Source organism: Bos mutus, chromosome 17 (genome assembly GCF_027580195.1).
Source record: "Bos mutus isolate GX-2022 chromosome 17, NWIPB_WYAK_1.1, whole genome shotgun sequence".
Taxonomy (NCBI): Eukaryota; Metazoa; Chordata; class Mammalia; order Artiodactyla; family Bovidae; genus Bos; species Bos mutus.
This window is the reverse complement of record NC_091633.1, coordinates 65,340,884-65,362,397: the sequence shown is the minus strand read 5'-3', so window position 1 is coordinate 65,362,397 and position 21,514 is coordinate 65,340,884. Positions and strand designations below refer to the sequence as shown.

At 35.2% G+C, this 21,514-nt stretch overlaps 1 protein-coding gene across 4 annotated transcripts in view; it reads left to right on the top strand.

The window, feature by feature from the left end:
• The window catches only part of LRBA (LPS responsive beige-like anchor protein), a 759,310-nt gene that overhangs the window by 223,832 nt on the left and 513,964 nt on the right, over positions 1–21,514 (top strand). For all 4 annotated transcript variants that reach the window (XM_070386647.1, XM_070386648.1, XM_070386644.1 and 1 more), the window contains exon 34: positions 1,321–1,382. In XM_070386647.1, coding sequence (XP_070242748.1) covers positions 1,321–1,382 — 62 coding nt within the window. The remainder of the gene's footprint in view (positions 1–1,320; positions 1,383–21,514) is intronic.

Here is a 21,514-nt window from a genome sequence, read left to right as displayed (position 1 = left end):
AGACCAATAAAGACTACACCAGTAATAAGAGTATTGCTGTGCCTTTCGTTTTGGCCTTGGCATTAGCCTGAGGGCATATGCTCATCTCAGCTCTATAGAAACTACAGTTTAGTCTAGTTAAATGTCTTGCTTGTTTAATGCAACATGTAGATATTCTGTAGCTAACTATTACCATCATCTCTGTGTTACACATTTACACATTTTTTCAGATGTGGAGAAAAATGTGTCTGCCTTTTCTAAAAAGTGAAGGGAGTGAACAACCTGTTGAACTTGAATGCTGCTTGTAAGGCTACAGAGTGCCAGCATGTGCCATCAGCAGACATGAGGCATTATGACTAAAAGTAGGAAGGAGAAGGAACCACAGAGCGAAAAGATTAAACAAGGGGAGTAGGATGGAATAGGATGCCCATAAGAACTTGGTTAGATAGAAATAAGGTAATTGTGTGGTGTGCATAAGGGCCATGGGAATTATTTCAGTTGTTATACTTAAATTAATTTGAACTTAAACTTATGTTTGCTTAGAAAAATATAGAATAAAAAATTATAATTTTTCTAGTTATTACTAGCATGATACAGTTATTTAGTGCTTTTATTTGTTGACATTGCTTTTATAAGATATTGGTTGTAAAATGTTTTTTGGACTAATCTTACTATTAATCAGAACTAAAGAATTGTTTAGATATATATTAAGTATATAAAGTTCCTTCCTGAGATAGTTTTGGTGAACTTGAAACATAAATGAGAAAATGTACGTGAATTTATTTATTAAAAAAAAATCAAGAGTGTATAACAGACAATGGCCTGCATTTCTGTTAAGGTTTAGAGTGAGGTCACAGGTCAAGGTACTAATAAGAGTGTTTGGGATGTCTGCTGCCATGAAACAAAATGGAAACTTGATTGATAGCTGGAGGGTTGAAGGGAGAGAGTGTGGTGGAGAAAGCAAAGGTCAGGGAGCCATTTCCCTTCTCTGCATGTATAACAATCAGCTCTCTCCAAAACAAAATTTAGATGATATTAGTCAATACGGCATATGTGGTGCACATTTCCATGAGTATTGTGCAGTGTCATTGTATATGAAGTGGTAATAAATGTTTTAGTTATTTGAAAGCCGAAATGAAATTGGCTACAAAAGATTGTGGTGTTTTTGATGCCAAATTTAAAGTAATCACAGAATGTTTTGTTTACTCATTAAATATGTATAGGTTTGGTTCTTAGCAATATGTTAAATTTTATTTTAAAAAGCAATTTGGGCAAAGTTGTGTAAGAAATAACCCCTCGTTTGTTTTTTATAAAATTAAAAACAAATTCTCTTTAATATAGGTCTGGTTTGCATGAAGTCTAGTAGTTCAGTTGTGGAGTTGGTTATGCTACTGTGTTCTCAGGTGAGTGACAAGAATAAATGCTGAATTAAGTAAATTCTCAAACGAATTCATTTTGCAAAAAAGTTAAAATTGTTGATTAGAAGTTTTTTCTATAATTGAGTTTTGAGTTTGCAGTTTTAAAATAATTTCTTTGTATTGCAAAAGGATTACTTCTTGTGTTTGTTACTAAGAGATAATTTGAAGTATGTGCTGAGAGGAATTGTATAGGTAAGTGAGAAACAGAGGTTTTTCAAGCCACATTTAAAAATGCTCAGATCAAATGATTTTTAGATGTCAAAATTTCTTTGCTTTGTGTATTAAGGTTATAGAAACAGATTTATTTCTATACCTTGTAGAGTGCCACTCTGACTCCCCTGGGAATAATGGGTTTACTTCCCTTTTGTGCAGAGGTTATAAAATGAGTGATAAATAATTTTGAATTCTTGTCATTGCTAATTATTTTTGACATACACAGTAGATTTGGGAAAACATCAACAAAAATATGGCAGCCATCATAATAAGATGTAGAGAGTAAATTCCTAAAAGCAAGGTTGCTTTCATTGTTCAGAAACCTTACACCTCATGTGGTAAACTCTAATGATTAAAAAAAAAAAAAAACTTACATAAAAATCATGTATCCTGTGATTTTTTCCCCCTCTGTTTAGCAGTTAAATAGATGAATGCTTTTTATTGAGAGTTTTCTTTGTAGTCTTTTAAAAATGATATCTTGCAGGTAGTAAATTCCCCTACTTAAAACTTTAAAATAGCCTTTATTAATAGGAAGAGTATTGGTCTAGAGGTCAAGGGTTCTGACCCATTTCAAAACCTTTGACCTTCATTTACAACTCCTCTGGTTTACTTGCCTGACGAATAAGGATAATGCAAAATTAATGTTTCTTTGCATCGATTTATTCATTTTAGTGCCTATATTGCCAAATTTATTTAGACTGTGCTGATGGACATTTCATGAATACAAATTAAAGAATCATAGAAGGTGTGAAAAATCAATACTATGCATTGTCAATAAAATGCAATAAGAACAATTACTTCTAGAGATTGCATCTAATAGATTTTTATAATGAACTTGTAAAGAGTAGTTATGTTTGTAGTGGGCTTATTATTCTTAGATTTAGTGAGAATCATGTTTTTAATTTAATTATCTCCTTTAAAAAACTCCATTTCTTTAAAAGCTGACTGGATAAAACTTCCATTGAGTAATCTGATTTGAAATAATTGGTTGTTTATTTCTTAAATGGAAATTACCATATGCCATTCTTACATTGACATGAAATTATACTTACTTTAAGAAGCATTTGCTTCCAGTTTTATATGTATCTTCCCAGGAGTATGAATTTGTTGTTTGTAGTGTGATATTATTGTTTCATAGGTAGAGTTTGATAATGAAGTTTTACTTTCTAGTTTAGAAAATGTGAATATATTCTTCATACATGAAATTATTTCAAATATATATTACACAGTTGAATGTTAGAAGCTGGAAAGGTAAAGAATGACATGTTCTAATATACCTATTTGTCATCTATGTCATGGTGCTGTTTAATACTATTCTGATCAAATGGGATATGCAGATCACTTAGAGTAAGTTGCAAAAGTCAGTCGCAAAGTTTTGTTTGAATAAAGCACATTATTGGTTTATTTGAAGTTCTTAACATTTTTTTACAACTTCTTCAAAAGTTCCATTGCATCTCTATAAGATGGAGCATAGTGTGAAAAATGATGTGAAAAATGAAGCCAGAATTAGCTCCAGATGTATACAGATTGTTCTGGGGTGATAATTACATTTTTCACTTTGAATTTTCCTAATTCAAAGAGGTCAGTTTGGCAATCGCAAAAGTGATTTATTTTGTTAAGAAGTGAACTGTCTTTTTCTACATGAAAGCTTTAGAGATATGAAATTGAATTTGAAGTCGACATTTTGCAGATATTGGGTGGGGATGGCTTGAGTTTGATTGATAATTTTTTTTAGTCTGAGATGGGGTGGGACGTGAAAAGCTAGCCTCTTGCGAAAATTTTAATCAATTTTTTAGGAAGAGATGGAGAGGATTGAGTGCCAAAGATCGAAAGATCAGGTCAAAAACTCCTTTTTAATCACATAAATAATGGGATATGCTTATGAACTTAGCATCTGCAAATTTGATTTAAAACTTTACAAATTAGTTGATGTTAATTTCATGACAGTCAGCCATCTTCTGATTATTTTTCTTGAAACCATTCAAAACTTATTTTCTTTCTGTAATCTTCTTAACAAGGTGTTTAAATCTGCCATATTTTATTACAAAAGAGAATTTAGAGCCTAAATTTAAGAAATGAGGAAATGACCACATTTGGTTTGCTGTCTTTCAAACCAAACAGATCATTGTATATTTTGTTAAAGCTTCAACTAGGATATGTTTTTCAGTATCCATTCATTCATTAAGAGGTTGATTAGGCTCCATTTCATATTTTATCCCATTTAAGTTTTAGCATTTTAAGGCAAAATGTTATTATTATTTAGATTTGGAAATCTTTCTCAAATTATTCAGCATATTATTTTTCCATTAAGTTGTGTGTGTTTGTGTGTGTGTATATATATATATACATACACATACACACACACTTATGGTTTATTAAATTAGGTTTATTCCTGTGTTCAATCTCATATAAAATCATTCAGGAACTATGTAACTCCAAAGCTTAATTTAAATCTTCTTTAAAATAAGTGTGTATACACTCTTCAGGAAGCTGTATACTCTCTGATGCACAGAAGAAAATCGAACAAGTTCTTTTTTTTTTCAAACAAGTTCTTAATTGTATTTCAGATTCAGTTTTTCAGAAACATGTAACTTATTTTTGCCTAATATTTATTGTTTATGTATACAAACCATATAAAAATCTCTATGAATTTAAAGAAAATATTAAATAAATGTTTCAAGTAATATTTTCCAGCATTGTGTAAAGTGTTTGTATCCTGCTCATTTGACATTAATATCATTTTTGAAAGAATTGACATTGCATTCAAGGCCACTTTATAAAAGCGTTGTGTTGCTCATCCTAATTCAGTCTGACATACATTCCAATAACACTACCTCCCTTCTTGGGTTTAAAGCTAAATTTATGACTCTGCATTGTGAAGTGCATCATTTAAAAATGGTTTCAACCCAAAACATCTAATAAATAAATAATGTGTATGGCTACTCAGTAGTAGACTTTCTAGACTAGAAATCATTCCATCGGATACTCAACAGTCCACTATCGGAGAGGGCTGTCAGATAAATCTTATGGTAGCTGCATTCATGTCCTGTAAATCACAAATTATTGTCTGAGCCTTCTGCCAGGTCATCTATTCTTTTCCCATTTATCAGAAATGCATAGAGTATATAGAAAAACTAGAAGTACCAGGTAGTCTGGCCTGACATCTTATCTGAGTAATTAATTAGCAGTAAAAGTTATTTTAAAATATAGCATTAGCCTGATTTTTCTTTAATACATTTTTTTCATTAGAATGTGTAGGTTGTTGGTATTTTGGGAAATATTTCTTCTGTATGGAGGTATCAGTAAAAGGTTTGGTCACTTTTGATTTGTTTCTTCCTATATCTGAATTATTGATTTTAAAATTATAATACTCATAATAAGAACCAGTCATCACCACTCATATGATTCTTTACTGTCTGTTTTATGTTTGAAAATTTTCCTGATTCTTCATAGTAAAACATTTCTCTTTTTCATCACTCTCCTATAATTTCTTTTCTGTGATTCTAGTTTTCTTCTCCCTTTTGAGTTTATTCCCTTAAATATATGATATTAATGTTGTTGTTCTTGATCTTTTTTATTTCATGAACTTTTCCTTTTTATGGTGATGAGTATTTTGAGTAAAGTAGATAATTCAAAAGAAAACCAAGCCGAGGGTGGGGCGGGGGGCAACAGCTAACTAGCTCTATACCATGGCACAGAGACATCTTTCACTCTCAGGCCTCTCACTGTTTGGACCTCATTTCTTATCACTTTGTTCTTATATCTGTTCTCAAGCTATGTGAACTATTTCAGTTCAGTTCAGTCGCTCAGTCGAGTCCGACCCTTTGCGACCCCATGAACCGCAGCACGCCAAGCCTCCCTGTCCATCACCAACTCCTGGAGTTCACTAAAACTCATGTCCATCGAGTCGGTGATGCCATCCAGCCATCTCATCCTCTGTCGTCCCCTTCTCCTCCTGCCCCCAATCCCTCCCAGCATCAGAGTCTTTTCCAGTGAGTAAACTCTTCGCATGAGGTGGCCAAAGTACTGGAGTTTCAGCTTTAGCATCATTCCTTCCAAAAAATCCCAGGGCTGATCTCCTTCAGAATGGACTGGTTGGATCTCCTTGCAGTCCAAGGGACTCTCAGGAGTCTTGTCCAACACCACAGTTGAAAAGCATCAATTCTACTATTTAAAGATACCCAAATGGGCCATCCTAATTCTGTGTCTCAGCAGTAGTTTTTTCCTTTCCCTAAAATTTCCCTCCTTCAAATTTAGTGACTCTAATTGTAGGTTTCTTCTTATCAGTCTGAACTCATCTTCATTATCCTCTTCTCAGATCATCATATCTAGAGTTGATATCTTTTTACGTCATCTTGGCACTCATCATGCTGTGGGTTCTCAGCACACGTGTGCTAATTTGCTGCTTTTTTATTGCTAGTCTCCCTCTCTGTACTCTGGCTTCCTGTGAACCTGAGTACATATGGCTAGTGTACCAGGTAAACTGTTCCCTGTATCTAGTTTCCTAGGTAAACTGTGAAGCGCACCTAGTTCCCAGCTGTCCTGTCACATGATAGCGGCTCAGTAAATATTTATGGAGTGAATCATTATGAGTAAATGATTCAGCTCCCAGCTAAACTGCAGTGTCTTCTGGAAAGCTTTCGTTGACTCATCTCTTCCCCACAACTGTAAACTTAAGGTATACATCCAGAGCAATCACTGACCCACCTTATAGTAATTTCATTCTTTAAGTTGCCTAGGATTTTTATTTCTGTCCTGTTAGGCTTTTATGTTTCTTAAAGCAGCACTGTGTTTTTGTCTTCTGTATTTCCAACTTTCAGCATAATTACTCTTCAGCTAAATATTTATATAATTGTGTAATTAATAAATGAATGGTGGCAGTGATCATGGGCTTCCCAGGTGGCTCAAGTGGTAAAGAATCTGCCTGCCCTTGCAGGAGTCGTGGGCTTGATCTTGGGTTGGGAAGGTCCTCTGGAGAAGGAAATGGCACTTTTCCTCCTCCAGAGGAGGTAGGAAATACCCGCCTCTTCAGTATCCCGTGAAGAAGCCCATGGACATGGGAGCTTGGCAGGCTACAGTATGTCCATAGGGTTGCAAAGAGTTGGGCACAACTGAGCACGCTCACACCCTCAACACTGATCCTAAATCACTGTGTTTTGGGATTTGACCTTTCTGTCTTTTTCATTATGATATATTCTCATACTTTTGTATGTTATGGTGTCATGTTCATTTATAGAGTCCTACTTTTTTTCATTTTCTTTTACCTTCATCACATTTACTTGTTTTCAAAAGATCAGCTTTACTGAAGCATAATTAATACACAGTATATGTAATATTTTACAGTATTTTAAGTGTACAGTTTAATGCATTTTGGTATGTACACAACCACGTTCAGTTCAGTTCAGTTGCTCTGTTGTGTCCGACTCTTTGCGACCCCATGCACTGCAGCACGCCAGGCCTCCCTGTCCATCACAACGCCTGGAGTTTACCCAAACATGTAACAACCGTTTCATTTCAGAAGGTTCCCTGAGCCTTTGTGGTTAATCCCTATCCTTTTCACTTCAAGTTGCTACTGATTTGATTTCTGTTACTGTGCATGGATTTTTCTTATTGTAGAAGTTAATATATATGGAGATTTAGTTCTTTTAATTGTGGTGCTTAGTTTCTCAAGAGTGTGCTGTATTTAGGGTACAATTCAACCTTTTAAACTAAAACTCAGTATCTAATATTAAGAAAATATTAATGGTTTTTTGGAAAGCTTTAATGGTATGGTTTTTAAAAAGAAATAATTGAATCAGTAAAACAGAGGATTATCTTTTATGATAAGCACAAAATAGGAACTTTGAGTTTAAGTTGCTCATTGGAACTATAAGTGTCTTAACTTCCTTGCTGCTGATGCTGCTAGTAAGTCGCTTCAGTCGTGTCCGACCCTGTGCTACCCCATAGACGGCAGCTCACCAGCCTCCCCTGTCCCTGGGATTCTCCAGGCAAGAACACTGAAGTGGGTTGCCATTTCCTTCTCCAGTGCATGAAAGTGAAAAGTGAAAGTGAAGTCGCTTAGTCGTGTCTGACTCTTCGTGACCCCATGGACTGCAGCCTACCAGGCTCCTCCGTCCATGGGATTTTCCAGGCAAGAGTACTGGAGTGGGATGCCAAGCGTGCATTTTTTTTTTTTTTAAAGCTGTACGGAAATCTCATGGCATAGAGCTTTTATGCAGCAGTATCATGAGGTGATGCACTGTCAGTCAGGCTCAGTTCAAATGCTCTCTCTTATGCAGAACTTTGTGTCAGTTTATCTGCCCTGAATCCTGGATATGCCTGCTTGTGGTATTTCTTTTTTTATTCAGCAGACATGTACTGAATGCTTGTAAGACAGGTCCCACCTGTTAATCTAGTAAGAGAGACAAATAATTGTAATACAACATGGAAGTTTTATCAGGAGTTTAAGAGAAATAGAAGCAAATCATAGGGGCAAGGAGTGGAATAGGAATGGAACATAAAAAAATCTATTTGTTAATCCCTATTTAATCTAACTTTACTTTTATTTCTCTCCATGAGTAAATCATTTCAGGTTCCTTTGCCTTCCAGTCCAAAAATTTTTTCCTGGTTCCATCTGTGTTTTTTTTATAATTTCATGAGGATCAATAGACAGCAAAGTTCTTAAAGCATTTCCTGTACTCTTTTCTGAACCTATATAATGTTCCTTTTTGGACTTGTGATTGCTAGGTGGTTGTTTGATCAGTTCTCATTATCCGAAATTTACAGTATAGCAAACCCTAGTGTGTACTGTTAGATGATGATGGACGTTCTGTGAGAAAAGCAGAGTGGTAAAAATAAGCTTGGAAAATGTTGGTTTAAATTTAATTAGGATCTTACTGGAGGAGCCCCTCAAGGCCTTTAGTCAATACATGTATGTATGTATGTGTGTTTGTGTATGCATAAAATATGTATATAATAAAGTGTATTGATTTTGTATGGGAATAATATTAGCATATTTGATCACAGAATCCTTTTTTGGCCATAGTGGACGTGGAATATTTTTGTGAAATATAATTTAGGATAAATGTCAGCATTGAAACAGAGAATAATATAGGAAATGCCTCATTTTTCATATTTTTCTTCTGATTTTGTCTGCTTCTCCAATCCCAGTAATTATAGAAAATCAGTAGATTTGCAAAAGTACAGCTGTGTTTTTTTTTTTTTTTTCATGAAACATTGAGTATTTTTACTTCATTCAGAAGAATTATCTCAATTACTTGTTCTCTATCCTTTGTAGGTAATTTGGGCTTTATTTATATATTGTTTCTGAAGAGGTAAATGTTCAGAGCTAATTATATTAAGAGTTCATATTCTTTTTAGAACAACTCAAGTCTAACCAGAAGTATCCCAGTGTGTATTTGTTGTGTGTTTATTTTTACATGCACATGCGTGTATTTTTATAATATTTATGTAAAGCTAATCCTAAGGTTAAGGATAAATTCAAATATTTTGACATCAATTGATTATATAGCTATTTCCTACATTGGTTGAGTAACTTACATTACATTGACATTTTACATTTAGTCACTATTGTGATAATTTATGCTCTGTAATCATGTTTAAGTGTTTAACATAAATGCCAGAATCCAGGGTCAGAATATATTTTATATTAATGGGATATTACATACATTATTATTGACCCATTTATAGAACTGAACTTTGCTATTCACTAAATGAAGTGCAAGAGGTCCAAATAAAATGAAATTAATATATATGTAAATGGTGTATGATAGTGTCTGATGAAAGAAAATTTCAGTATTTGTTAAATAAATAAGTAAAATTTTAGCAATAAACTCTTAACAATTTTTAGTAGAATGAAATTTTAGTCAAAGTTTGTAGTTACACAGCTGAATTATACAGTGGCTGTTATTCTTCATGGTCATCCATTTATCCATCCCCAGAGGGATGGTATGGGGAGGGAGGAGGGAGGAGGGTTCAGGATGGGGAACACATGTATACCTGTGGGGGATTCATTTTGATATTTGGCAAAACTAATACAATTATGTAAAGTTTAAAAATAAAATAAAATTTAAAAAATAAAATTAAAAAAAAAAAAAAAAAAGTACTAAGTAGGATGGTATCTGTTCCTTAACTAAAATACTTTCTAATGAATCGAAAACTTCGTGATTTTTAAAGGAAACGTTACTTAAATAGGTAAATATACTGATTTATTCAAAAATATCATTAAATGATTTTATTATAATTCTGACATTAATAAACAAAATACACAAAATGGACAATAAGAAATGGTTTCCTGACTTCAAGGAGTTTTCAATCTAATAAAAAAACAAGTTTATAATACAGTACAACAACTATGAGAACAGCTCTTGTGTCCATAAATTTTAACTCTTCTATAGCACTTGTCTCTGTAAACTCAGATGGAGTTCTCTAAATTGACATATTCACAACTTATAACACAATGTTGGAGGCATCTGAGCAAAGGATTAAAGAAAAATAAGAGTTAATAGGATTTGGAATTATTTTTATTCTGATTTATTATAAAAGCAAAAACCCACATATTAAATGAGTATTATTATTATGTCACATATGCAGAGAAAGATTTTCATTTGTTCTAATGCCAAAATTTCTGTACATGTCAAAGATAGAGTTCTTCAGACCATATCAGAAAAAGAGCAAATTTGTCTCCCATCTATTAATTTAATGAATGTTCCTAAATATACCTGGGTGAATTTGAGCTACCAGCATTCCACTATTAAATTTTACTTTAATCTGCAAAACATCTTAGCTCTTATGTATGGGCTTCAAATCCTAATCCTGAACTCTTACCTTATACTTACTTAAATGTTTTAAAGTAAGAAAATGATGCATATTAAATCCCTTTGCCTGATCAGCTTTGGGTCTCAAAGAGATTGATTAAAAGAGTCATGAAAGGACCTGTTAAAATAGTCTCAACTGATGACCTTTTATGAAGAAATCCATTTGTGCATGTAGGTTTTCTTTCTGTAGAATTATTTCTATCACTTTTAATTCACTAGATTCAAATAACCCAGCATTCATTTCAGAGACTACCACTTCTGCTAACAAAGAGAATATGACAACTGTGAACCTCTGGCTCTTAAAAATGATGTTTACCCAAATATGATAACATCTTGTTGTACCTCAAGGTTTCTTAAAAAGACAAATCTGTATCTTAGTAGAAAGATTGCTGAAAATGCTTGCATGGCAACAAATTTGCAAAATGTATTAAATGTTTACATTTATATTTTGTATGCTGTCAATAAATTATTCTATTTTCTTTATAGTCAGCCATCCTTTTTCCAAATTTAATAAGACTTAAAGAGCCATTGGATTCTTTAAGACCAGTTTATATGTAGTATGGTCCTGTTGCAGGAAGGGGGACCCCTTCCAGGGCCCGAAACTGGGTTCTTGTCTAACACTTGGAAATGAATTGTCTGAGAAGACACATGTGGTGACAAAGCAAGAGATTTTATTGGGAAAGGGCACCCGGGTGGAGAGCAGTAGGGTAAGGGAACCCAGGAGAACTGCTCTGCCGCATGGCTCGCAGTCTTGGGTTTTATGGTAATGGGATTAATTTCCGGGTTATTTTTGGCCAATCATTCTAATTCAGAGTCTTTCCTGGTGGCGCTCGCATCGCTCAGCCAAGATGGATGCTAGCGAGAGGGATTCTGGGAAGTGGACGGACACGCACACGCGGTGTCTCCTTTTGACCTTTCCTGGACTCTTCTTGGTGGTGGTGGCTTATTAGTTCCATATTCCTTACCAGGATCTCTTGTCATAAAACAACTCATGCCAGTGGTTACTAAAGGGCATGACCAGGGTAGGCAGTTTCAGTCAGTGTGCTTCCCCTAACAGTCCAACTAGGATCAGTGTAATTTAATATTTCAGCTTTTTCATGTTACCCTCCTTTTATATTAGATGCTTTTTTTCCTCACCCTAAAGTATATTTATAGAAAATTAATGACTGTAAATTGATTGTCTCTGATTTTTTGTCAGTGCTTGTAGCATTTTTATTGGGAATGTGTGAGAATCAGTATGACGATAATTAACACTGGGATCAAAAAAGTAGGCTTCCAGACAATCACCTACTTTTGTCTGAGAGCTGCTGTGAATGCTTTATCCTTATAATGTACAAATACTGTGAACATAGGTGTGCTGTATTAGAATGCTCAGGATTAATTTTGTGTGCGATAGAAATGGTTGACCTCATGAAAAGAGACTGGTGACCTTTGAAGCATAAGAAGTCTGTGGGAGTTGGAGAGGATAATTTAAGATTGAAGCTATATTAACCAATCATGAAAAATCATAACGAACGATTTTTAGTCGTTTACTTGACAGTTTACAACAGTTGTCAAGTATTTGAAGCCAGCTTAATAACTATACTTTATGCTAATATGGTAAAGAAAATTGTAGTTTTCCTTGATTCAGATTTTTATGACTTGTTTTAATAAGGTGAAATCATTTGTCTTTAAAAAACAGTAAAACATTAAAAATGTAATAAATCAGACTAAATTATTGCATTTCACTTAAAAAAATAAAAATTTTAAGTTGATGAATTAGTGAATATTAATTGATCTTTATTTGAGTCTGGTTACAGACTTTTCCAGCATTAAAGTGCTTTGTAACCATGGAGCAGTATGATTTAGTTCTAGATGCAGGATTTATTCTGAAATACAGGCATCCTGTTGATTCACTAGCACACTAGGGTTTAGAAAGCACCACCTTTTAAGGTAAATTTTGTGGAACTGGCAGTACACCCCGTGGCTTGGCAGTCTAGTCAGAAGGATGATACCATGCTGACTATATAACGGGATCTTTGAACATTATTCTCAGGGGTGGTAAATGCAAAACAAAGTAATATCAACTGGCACTTAATTCTGCAAGTTCCCTGCTGATTGGGGTATTCAGTGAAATGGAACTCTTCCTGACAGGAAGTCAGCCTATGAGTATGGAGACATCTGAAAATAAAGTGTGCTTTAATTTGGCACCCCACCGTTTTACAACTGGTCTTTTAAATTTGGGATTAAGCAGAGTTAGAAGAAAAGGGGAATGTATAGATGGAAATATCCTAAGCCTAGTATTTTCCTTTGGTTTTAATACAGTTATCATTACAGCTTGGTTTCTGTTTCTCAGTTTTTACTGCTGATTGCTTATTTCTTTTTTTTCCTATTACTACAAATTAATCTGTTGAAGTTAAAGTGTTACAAAAAGGCTAGATTAACAGCATAAAGTTTTAGATTGCCTTTGTTTTAGTACCAAACTGATAACTTTGTGAAGGCTCAGCTGTATTATCATACCATATGTTTGATCATAAATATGTTTTTAATCAGAGTAATTAGAGTTCTTAAACCTAGATTTAAGTTTTGCTGTCACTTTTAAAGTATGTATACTATTAAAATTGTTTTTTCAATTTTAGTTTTTATGTATATTTACATACTTTAAAAGAGTTTTTTTTGTTTGTTTGTTTGTGCTTGATCTTTGTTGCTGCGTGGGCTCTCCTCTAGCTGTTGGGAGTAGGGGCTACTCTGTAGTTGGGAAGCATCGGCTTCTCATTGTGATGGCTTCTCTCCTTGTGAAGCTCAGGCTCGAGGGCGAGAGGGCTTCAGCAGTTGTAGTATGGGGGCTCCATAGTTGCGGCTCCTAGGCTCTAAGCCCAGGCTCAGGAGTTGTGGCACACAGGCTTAGTTTCTCTGCCACAAGTGGGATCTTCTTGGATGAGGGATCAAAGCTGCGTCTCCTGCATTGGCAGGTGATTCTTTACCACTGAGCTACCAGGGAAGCCCTAAAGTGTTTATACTATTCAGCTCAGTTAACTCTGAGATAGAATAGTTTCTTAGTACAGTTAGAATATAATATTATTAAGGGACAATTATTCTATATTAGTAGTTGCCTATATAATTTCATCCATTATGCACCTTTTAGATAGGCAACTGTTTTTAGTCAAGCTGCCAGTTTATAATATGAACTCCCAGAAGCATGTATGCAGTTTTAACAAAATCTAAAGTTTGAACTTTAATTCAGGCATGAAGTAGGCAAGAATCAGAACCCCGAGGGCTATTTTTCGAGTAGTTACTTGCTCAGTTGCTAGAGGTGGACTTTGTAGAGGTGCCTGTTGTCTGCATCATGGGTAACAATAGGAAAAAGGAAAAGAGGCTTTAGAAAGAATCTTAGGAAGAGCTGGGCCCAGGAAAATGCTGTGATGATAGATTTTGAATAATGTTTTTCCCTCTACCACTTATTAACTCTGTAACCATGGGCAAATTACGTCACTTGCTTGAGAATCAGTTTCTTACGAGTGAAATGGGTGTAATAAGATTACATTAGACAGTGTATGTAAAAGTATGTAGAACAGTCCATTGAACACAGTCGGTTGTAAATTGCAGTTATTCGATTCTGAATCTAAGTGTTTTAACAGCTCATAAACTCCTCTCTCATTGTTCAGTGCTCTCAGTGCCTTTTGTTTTCTTTTCATGATACTAGATCTTTCAGATATTTGCTTCAGTCCACCATTATTTTCTGCAGTTATCTCGCTCATTATTTTCTGTTCTTTCTGTGATCATATGCCCAGTCTAATCCATTTTCATTTCACACGAGAGAATTTTAGAGCTATGAGAAAGCCCATCAATTTGCAGGTTTTGGCTGTTTTCATGTAGACATGTTAGTGGTTAGCGTTCATATTTTCTGTGGGCTCCCACAGGTGATCTCACTGTTTCCTTGTGCTCGCTATAGCATTGGTGTCTTTTGGAAGTCAGCTAAGTATGCCTGAATACAACTGACATGGATGTCTTTCCAGGGATTAGAACTTGAATGATTTTCTTAAAGATGTCTTTTGTACATCTTAGTGCTTTTTATATATACTGCATTACTTTCAACACACCTCCTGTGTTACCATAGTTGAGAAATACTTTTATAACAATTAACTGAGGTCACTGATTATCAACGTTTTTTTTTTTTCCCCTGACCAGTTATATCATCATTAACAGTTTGCTCATTGTGATTATTCTCACCTTGAGTCCTGTCATAATTGGGGGAGACAGGCAGGCATAACAGGAGGTATCATTTGAAAAAGGTCTCCATAGAGAATCACAGATTCTGATCTAACTTATCCTGAGTTAGAGAAATGGCCTTTTCCCTTTCTGTTGATTTTTACCTCTTTCAGTTATGCACCAAGAAATTTATTTTCCTACAAGCTGCTGCTGCTGCTAAGTCGCTTCGGTCGTGTCCGACTCTGTGCAACCCCATAGACGGCAGCCCACCAGGTTCCCCTGTCCCTGGGATTCTCCAGGCAAGAACACGGGAGTGGGTTGCCATTTCCTTCTTCAATGCATGAAAGTGAAAAGTGAAAGGGAAGTCGCTCAGTCGTGTCCGACTCTTCATGACCCCATGGACTGCAGCCTACCAGGCTCCTCCGTCCATGGGATTTTCCAGGCAAGAGTACTGGAGTGGGGTTGCCATTGCCTTCTCCGTTTCCTACAAGAGTTTCTTTGTAATTCCTTTCCAAGAGAGGTTGTAGTGTACTGACTTACCAAATTCAAACTCCACTGCCTTATTTTCAAGGTCTCAAATATGTATTTTATTTTAGTTTATGCTTATTTCTCTGCTACCGTATAAGTAGTATTCAGATATTTGATGTATCTGTTACATATATGTTGTCATTTTCTGGATATTCTACCAGAAAACCAAGCTGCCTAAACCTGAGTCTGTTCTCACATTCTCCTGACGTCTGACTTTGCACAGTGTGCTTTTACATTTGGAGTATACAAGTGCATGCCGTTGTCCTAGATATTGAATGCATAGTGCGTTCTTTTTGATAGTAATTGCGTATTTTTGAAGAAATTTTATTGGAAGTGCAAATTTTCATTAGACATTCAGTTAAAACAGCAGTGTTGTCTTGTGGGGTTTGTTCATTTGTCAGGTTATTCATATTCTCAGATACTACATAGTTCAGAGCAAACTTAATTCTGGTTTCTTATTGTTCTTTTTTCCAGAGGGGAGATGAAAAATCTAAGAAAGCTTACAGCTTTGCTTGATCTTTCAGAGTTGCGTCCTATTTATATCTATTGAAAAGATTTACTATTGTTGTTTTATAGCACTGATTTCTAGTTTAGTTGTCAGCACAGTTTTCTGTTTTTGTACGTTAAGGAAGAAAAAAGGAGGTTGGTCATTGGCAGTGATAAAGTAAAATAATGGAGGGAATTTTTTTTTTTTTTTTAAAGACTCTTTCTAATTCTTATTAGTATCTTAATGAAGTCTGAACTGCTGCCTTACTTATTTGGACATTTGACAGTGCTGTCGTTGCTTTTCTGCTAATTATTAGGAGTTTTTCTTAATGATATATGCTTGTTTCCTGTACCTTGAATGTGAAAGTGCTTGTAGCTTTGTCTTGTATGACTCCTTGTGACCCCATGGACCATAGCCCTCTCGGCTCCTCTGTCCCTGGGATTTTCCAGCCAAGAATCCTGGAGTGGGTTGCCATGCCCTCTGCACGGGATCTTCCTGACCCAGGAATCAAAGCAGTTGTGTCTTCCACATTGCAGGCAAGTTCTTTACTATCTGAGCCACCAGAGAAGCCCTCTGCTCAGATTTGAATTTCTTATAGCTTGGTACTGAAATCACTGGAAGTGAGAACAAAACCAGTCACAACTCAGTAATCGCTATTAGAACCAACACTTGTAGCCCAATTTGACTTGCTTAAAAAATTTTCCAACTCTTACAATAGACTAATTTTTTAAAAATGCTTTTATTTCTTTTAAATCTTTTGAATTTTGCTGAATTCAAATAGTAAACTTCACTTTTCTTCAACTTGCACTCTCTCTTCTTGTAATTTGGTTTCTTTTGTGATAGTCTGAAAAACGGCTTCCCATAGTTATCCATGTCAAATCTCTGCAACCTGTGAATGTTACCTTATTTGGAAAAAGGATCTTCGTGTGACAATGTTAAGGTTTTGAGATGAGGGGATACTCCTGAATTATTTGGATGGCCACTAAATGTGCTGCCATAGGTAGCCTTGTCAGACTCTGGGGAGATTAGAGATAGGTACCCAGAGGAGGGAATACCAGACCACCTGACCTACCTCCTGAGAAACCTGTATGCAAGTCAGGAAGCAACAGTTAGAGCTGGACATGGAACAACAGACTGGTTCTAAATAGGAAAAGGAGTATATCAAGGCTGTACATTGTCACCCTGCTTATTTAACTTTTATATGCAGAGTACATCATGAGAAACGCTAGGCTAGATGAAGCACAGGCTGGAATCAAGATGGCCGGGAGAAACATCAATAATTTCAGATATGTAGATGATACCACCCTTATGGCAGAAAGTGAAGAAGAACTAAAGAGCCTCTTGATGAAAGTGAAAGAGGAGAGTGAAAAAGTTGGCTTAAAGCTCAACATTCAGAAAACGAAGATCATGGCATCCGGTCCCATCACTTCATGGGAAATAGATGGGGAAATAGTGGAAACAGTGTCAGACTTTATTTTTGGGGGCTCCAAAATCACTGCAGATGGTGATTGTAGCCATGAAATTAAAAAACACTTACTCCTTGGAAGAAAAGTTATGACCAACCTAGACAGCATATTAAAAAGCAGAGACATTACTTTGCCAACAAAGGTTCATCTAGTCAAGGCTATGGTTTTTCCAGTAGTCATGTATGGATGTGAGAGTTGGACAGTGAAGAAGGCTGAGCGCCGAAGAATTGATGCTTTTGAACTGTGGTGTTGGAGAAGACTCTTGAGAGTCCCTTGGACTGCAAGGAGATCCAACCAGTCCATCCTGAAGGAAATCAATCCTGAATATTCATTGGAAGGATGGATGTTGAAGCTGAAACTCCGATACTTTGGCCACCTGATGTGAAGAACTGTCTCATTACAAAAGACCCTGATGCCGGAAAGATTGAAGACAAGAGGAGAAGGGGACGACAGAGGATGAGATGGTTAGGTGGCATCACCAACTCAATGGACATTAGTGAGTAAACTCTGGGAGTTGGTGATGGACAGGGAGGCCTGGCGTGCTGCAGTCCATGGGTTCGCAAAGAGTCGAACACATCTTAGCAACTGAACTGAAGTGAGCTGAACCCAGAGGAGGAGGCAGTGTGAGGATGAGGCAGTGTGAGGATGAGGCAGCGTGAGGATGGAGCAGAGTGGCCACAAGCCAAGGGCTACTGACAGCTGCTAGAAGCTTGGAAGAGGAAAGGAATAGGTTCTCCCGAAGCATGACAGCTGTTGATTTTGGCTCAGTGAAGCTCATTTTGGACTCCTGGCCACTAGAACTGTGAAAGAACCGATTTCTAGTATTTTAAGCTACCAAATTTCTGACGATTTGTTGTAACAGCCACAACAAATGAGTAATCTGTTTAGTGAGTGTTCTTGGTGCCACACTCATTCACATAACAGTGTTAAATTATAATCTGTTTAACAAATATTTGAATGTTTTTTATAAGGAAATTGCATCAGGTTCTGTTGAGAACCCCAAGAGATAGACATCACTACCTGTGAAGAATTTCACTGTAGTTGAGACGCATTCCAATTTGTGAAGTTACTGACCCAGAAAAAAAAAATCTAAATAAGCTAATATTGCATACATTTCTAATGGAGATGAAATTAATGTGAATATAATACTGCCAGAGAGATCCACCATTCGAGTATCTGTTCTAAGTTATTTGTACAACAAAAGCAGATTTTTAAGTATTTCATGTCATTATTTTAGTTATGTTACAGGTCAAAATGACCTACATGGGTGATGTTTATCATAGTATGTTTTAGGATTTTTTGCATTGAACTCAGAATTTATACGAACTAGTATCTCATTAGGTGCATTGATAAACATCTGAAAGAATTATGGAATCATTCTGTACTGAAAGGTTTTATTCCTCTTCAGGAAAGTCATTAAATGTACTATGATTGGCTATAGATTGTGGCTGTTGACAACTGTAACGTGTTACTACAGCACATAATGCATGCGTCTCAGATATAATAGAGTACTTTAAAATCAGGACCCAGAGCTTGATTGGTAGATGTGGTATGAGGTTTGGAAACATTAGATTCTGAACATATCATTTCGTAGCATAAACATAAATGATTCTTCATTTTCTGCTCTTGAATACTATTTCACGGTTATTTTTCATTTTATATAAAACTTTTAATACTGAAATGAACTCTCACTTTCTTTAACATGAGGAATTTACTCAATGAGTACACAGTATCAGTTTACAGTGGTCACTGTTGAGAGTGGGAGACTCCAAATGGTTAAACAGCAGGAGAGTTTTCTGCTTTTAGTTAAAAACTGCTGTTTTCTATATGCCGTATTTACTACATGTTTAATTCTTAATGTTGTGTGCTGTGGGATTGGGCATGCAAAAGTCAGCAGAAAGAGTTCTGGTTTTTACATCTAGAGCTATTACTTGCTGTACAATAATAAAGGCACTATTTTATTGGGTTACTTGTAATTAACTTCAGCACTAGGCATTCATATAAATCATTCGTAATCTGTTTTCTTTAGATTTTTATTCTTTTAAGCTGGTTTAATGTACTTGCTTTCTGTTATCTTTTTACATATGGATGGAGGTTGTAATTGCTTTTCGGAATTAGGCTGTCAGAAACCAACATATATGTGAATTCAAGGAATGATTGAGGCAAGCTAATGAATTTTATGTAACGTTTTAGAGATTTGTTACTGAAGTATTCTCTAATAGTCTTTGTTTTGTTGAAGACTTCAAGAAATAATAGTTCTCAAGTTAAAAAGTGTCTGTACATTCAGAAAGTTAAAATGACAGCAACTATTAATTAGAAAGTATACTCTGTTTTTCTAATCCTGAGACAGCAAAGACATGAAATTTCTTTGAACTCTTGACTGTCAATTAATTGACATTCTTTTAATTTAAAAAATTTGAATCTTCATATACTTTCTATAGTGTTATCTGCTAAATGCCATTTCATAGATTATGTAGTAATTCATATAATCTTGTATTTACAGCTTTTTATGATTATTAGTTTTAAATGGAATGAAAATGAAAAAGAGGCAGACTTTTTGAATAAAAAAGAATGAGGCATCTAAAAAGATACATATACATATATATAGCTGTTTAAGTAACTGTATATGTTATTCAGAATTAATATTAGAAAACAAAACTTTGTCTCTAAAAATACCTTCATTTTATAAAAGTTTACAGTGATCTGTAGAAAGAATTTAGAGGTGTAAAGTAAATTTTATTCTCTCCCAGGTCACAAAAAACTTGATGATTCCTGTAAAAGGAATATTAGGTGTATTGGGGTAGGAGATAGGGAGGCATGAAGAAAGCTGTTTGTATCCATGTCCTGAAAGTCATGGTTTTAAAAATAATTCAGTTGCTAAATACTGTTTATTGTAGCTGAGTTCATGAGATAGTTTAAAAAACTTTGAAAAAATGAGTAGCTGTTTTATATGGCTTTAATGGAAGTCTTTCATGTTTCCTCTCCAGCAGTCCCTAATGAACGAACACTCCTTGTAATTTCAGTGCAGGCTTTGAGATTCCCTAAAGACTTGACTTCAGACCTCAAAGGGCAGCATTGCCACATGTCTGGAGAACTGGGTTGCCAAACAGACTGACTGTGTACTAATAGGACACATTTATATAGCTCCTGCATGTGAAACCCTGATACAAGCTTAATGATGATCATCTGTTGAGACCTTGTTGCTGGAAAGGGTTAGAGCAACTTTGGCACCTTTATTGAAATCAAGCTTTCTTTATTGATTAGTGAACTGTCTTGATAATATTGATGCCAGGTTGCAAGTTATTTGAAAGATCATAGTGGACTGAAGTATATATTTTTTTCTGAAAAGCTTAAAAACATATTTTTACAGAAAATTGTAAGTAAGTTAAAGTATGCTTAAACATCACAGCAGGGGATCATCAGTTTTTTGATAGATTATTTACAAATAATTTAAACTATACAGTAATCATAACTCATTGCATGGTTATCTCCACTTTTTGGACTTTTAAACCCTTGCGTTCTTTAATTTGTCAGTCCTATAAAAAGTTATTTTCTCACTGTTCAATTCCTTGCACATAGTAAATATTCAAAAGTATTTGTTAAATAAATAATTATAGAATTGAACCATTTGCTAATCCAACTTTAATAGAATTTCTCTTTCTTTTCTCTTCTACCTTGTTGTTATCTGTATATATATTTTACTTATAAGCTAAACCATAATACTTGTATAAACTTGATGTACAGTTTTATGTATGTTCACAAAAATCATCAAAACCAAAGCTTTCCAAAAGGCAATATTTCATTTTGATATTTCACGTATTGATTTGTTTTACCCTTTAAAGAGACAGTGGAATAAAACCTGCTCTTTGCAATTATGCGATATTCTTTCCTGTTACGCGGTTCCTCGAGTTTGTGTTGGATATGCTGTTGAGAGAGTGCTGACACGAAGTGCAAACACTGTTGAAAAGTTCTTGATAGTTTACTTGGAGCACTTAAGATTACTATATCTTGACTATGAACTAGTTTTCTCTGGTTTTGACCTTTAGTCCCCATGTATAATGCGGTTCTCAACTCTGAGTTAATACTTTCCCTTCCTCGTTTGAACACTCCTCTGTGGCCTACTCCCTTGACTCTTGACAGTGTTTCTGACATCTACTTAGGTAATTGGATCTATATTCAATGAATCTGATTCGCCTTACAAAGTCGTAGGTAGGTTTCATTGAAGAACACAATCCTTTAGGTCGCAAGACTGACGTGCTTCCTACTGCACTAAGAAGGCACGGAGCGCAAGCCTTTAAATTTTAATTTTTCTTCAGGAAAATGAAGTAATTTGATAGGAGTTTAGATTTTGTTAACAAGTTGTTCTTCCTTTTTTTTAAGTTAAATTATATTTCGATCCCTAGGTCAGTAGTTTAAAAA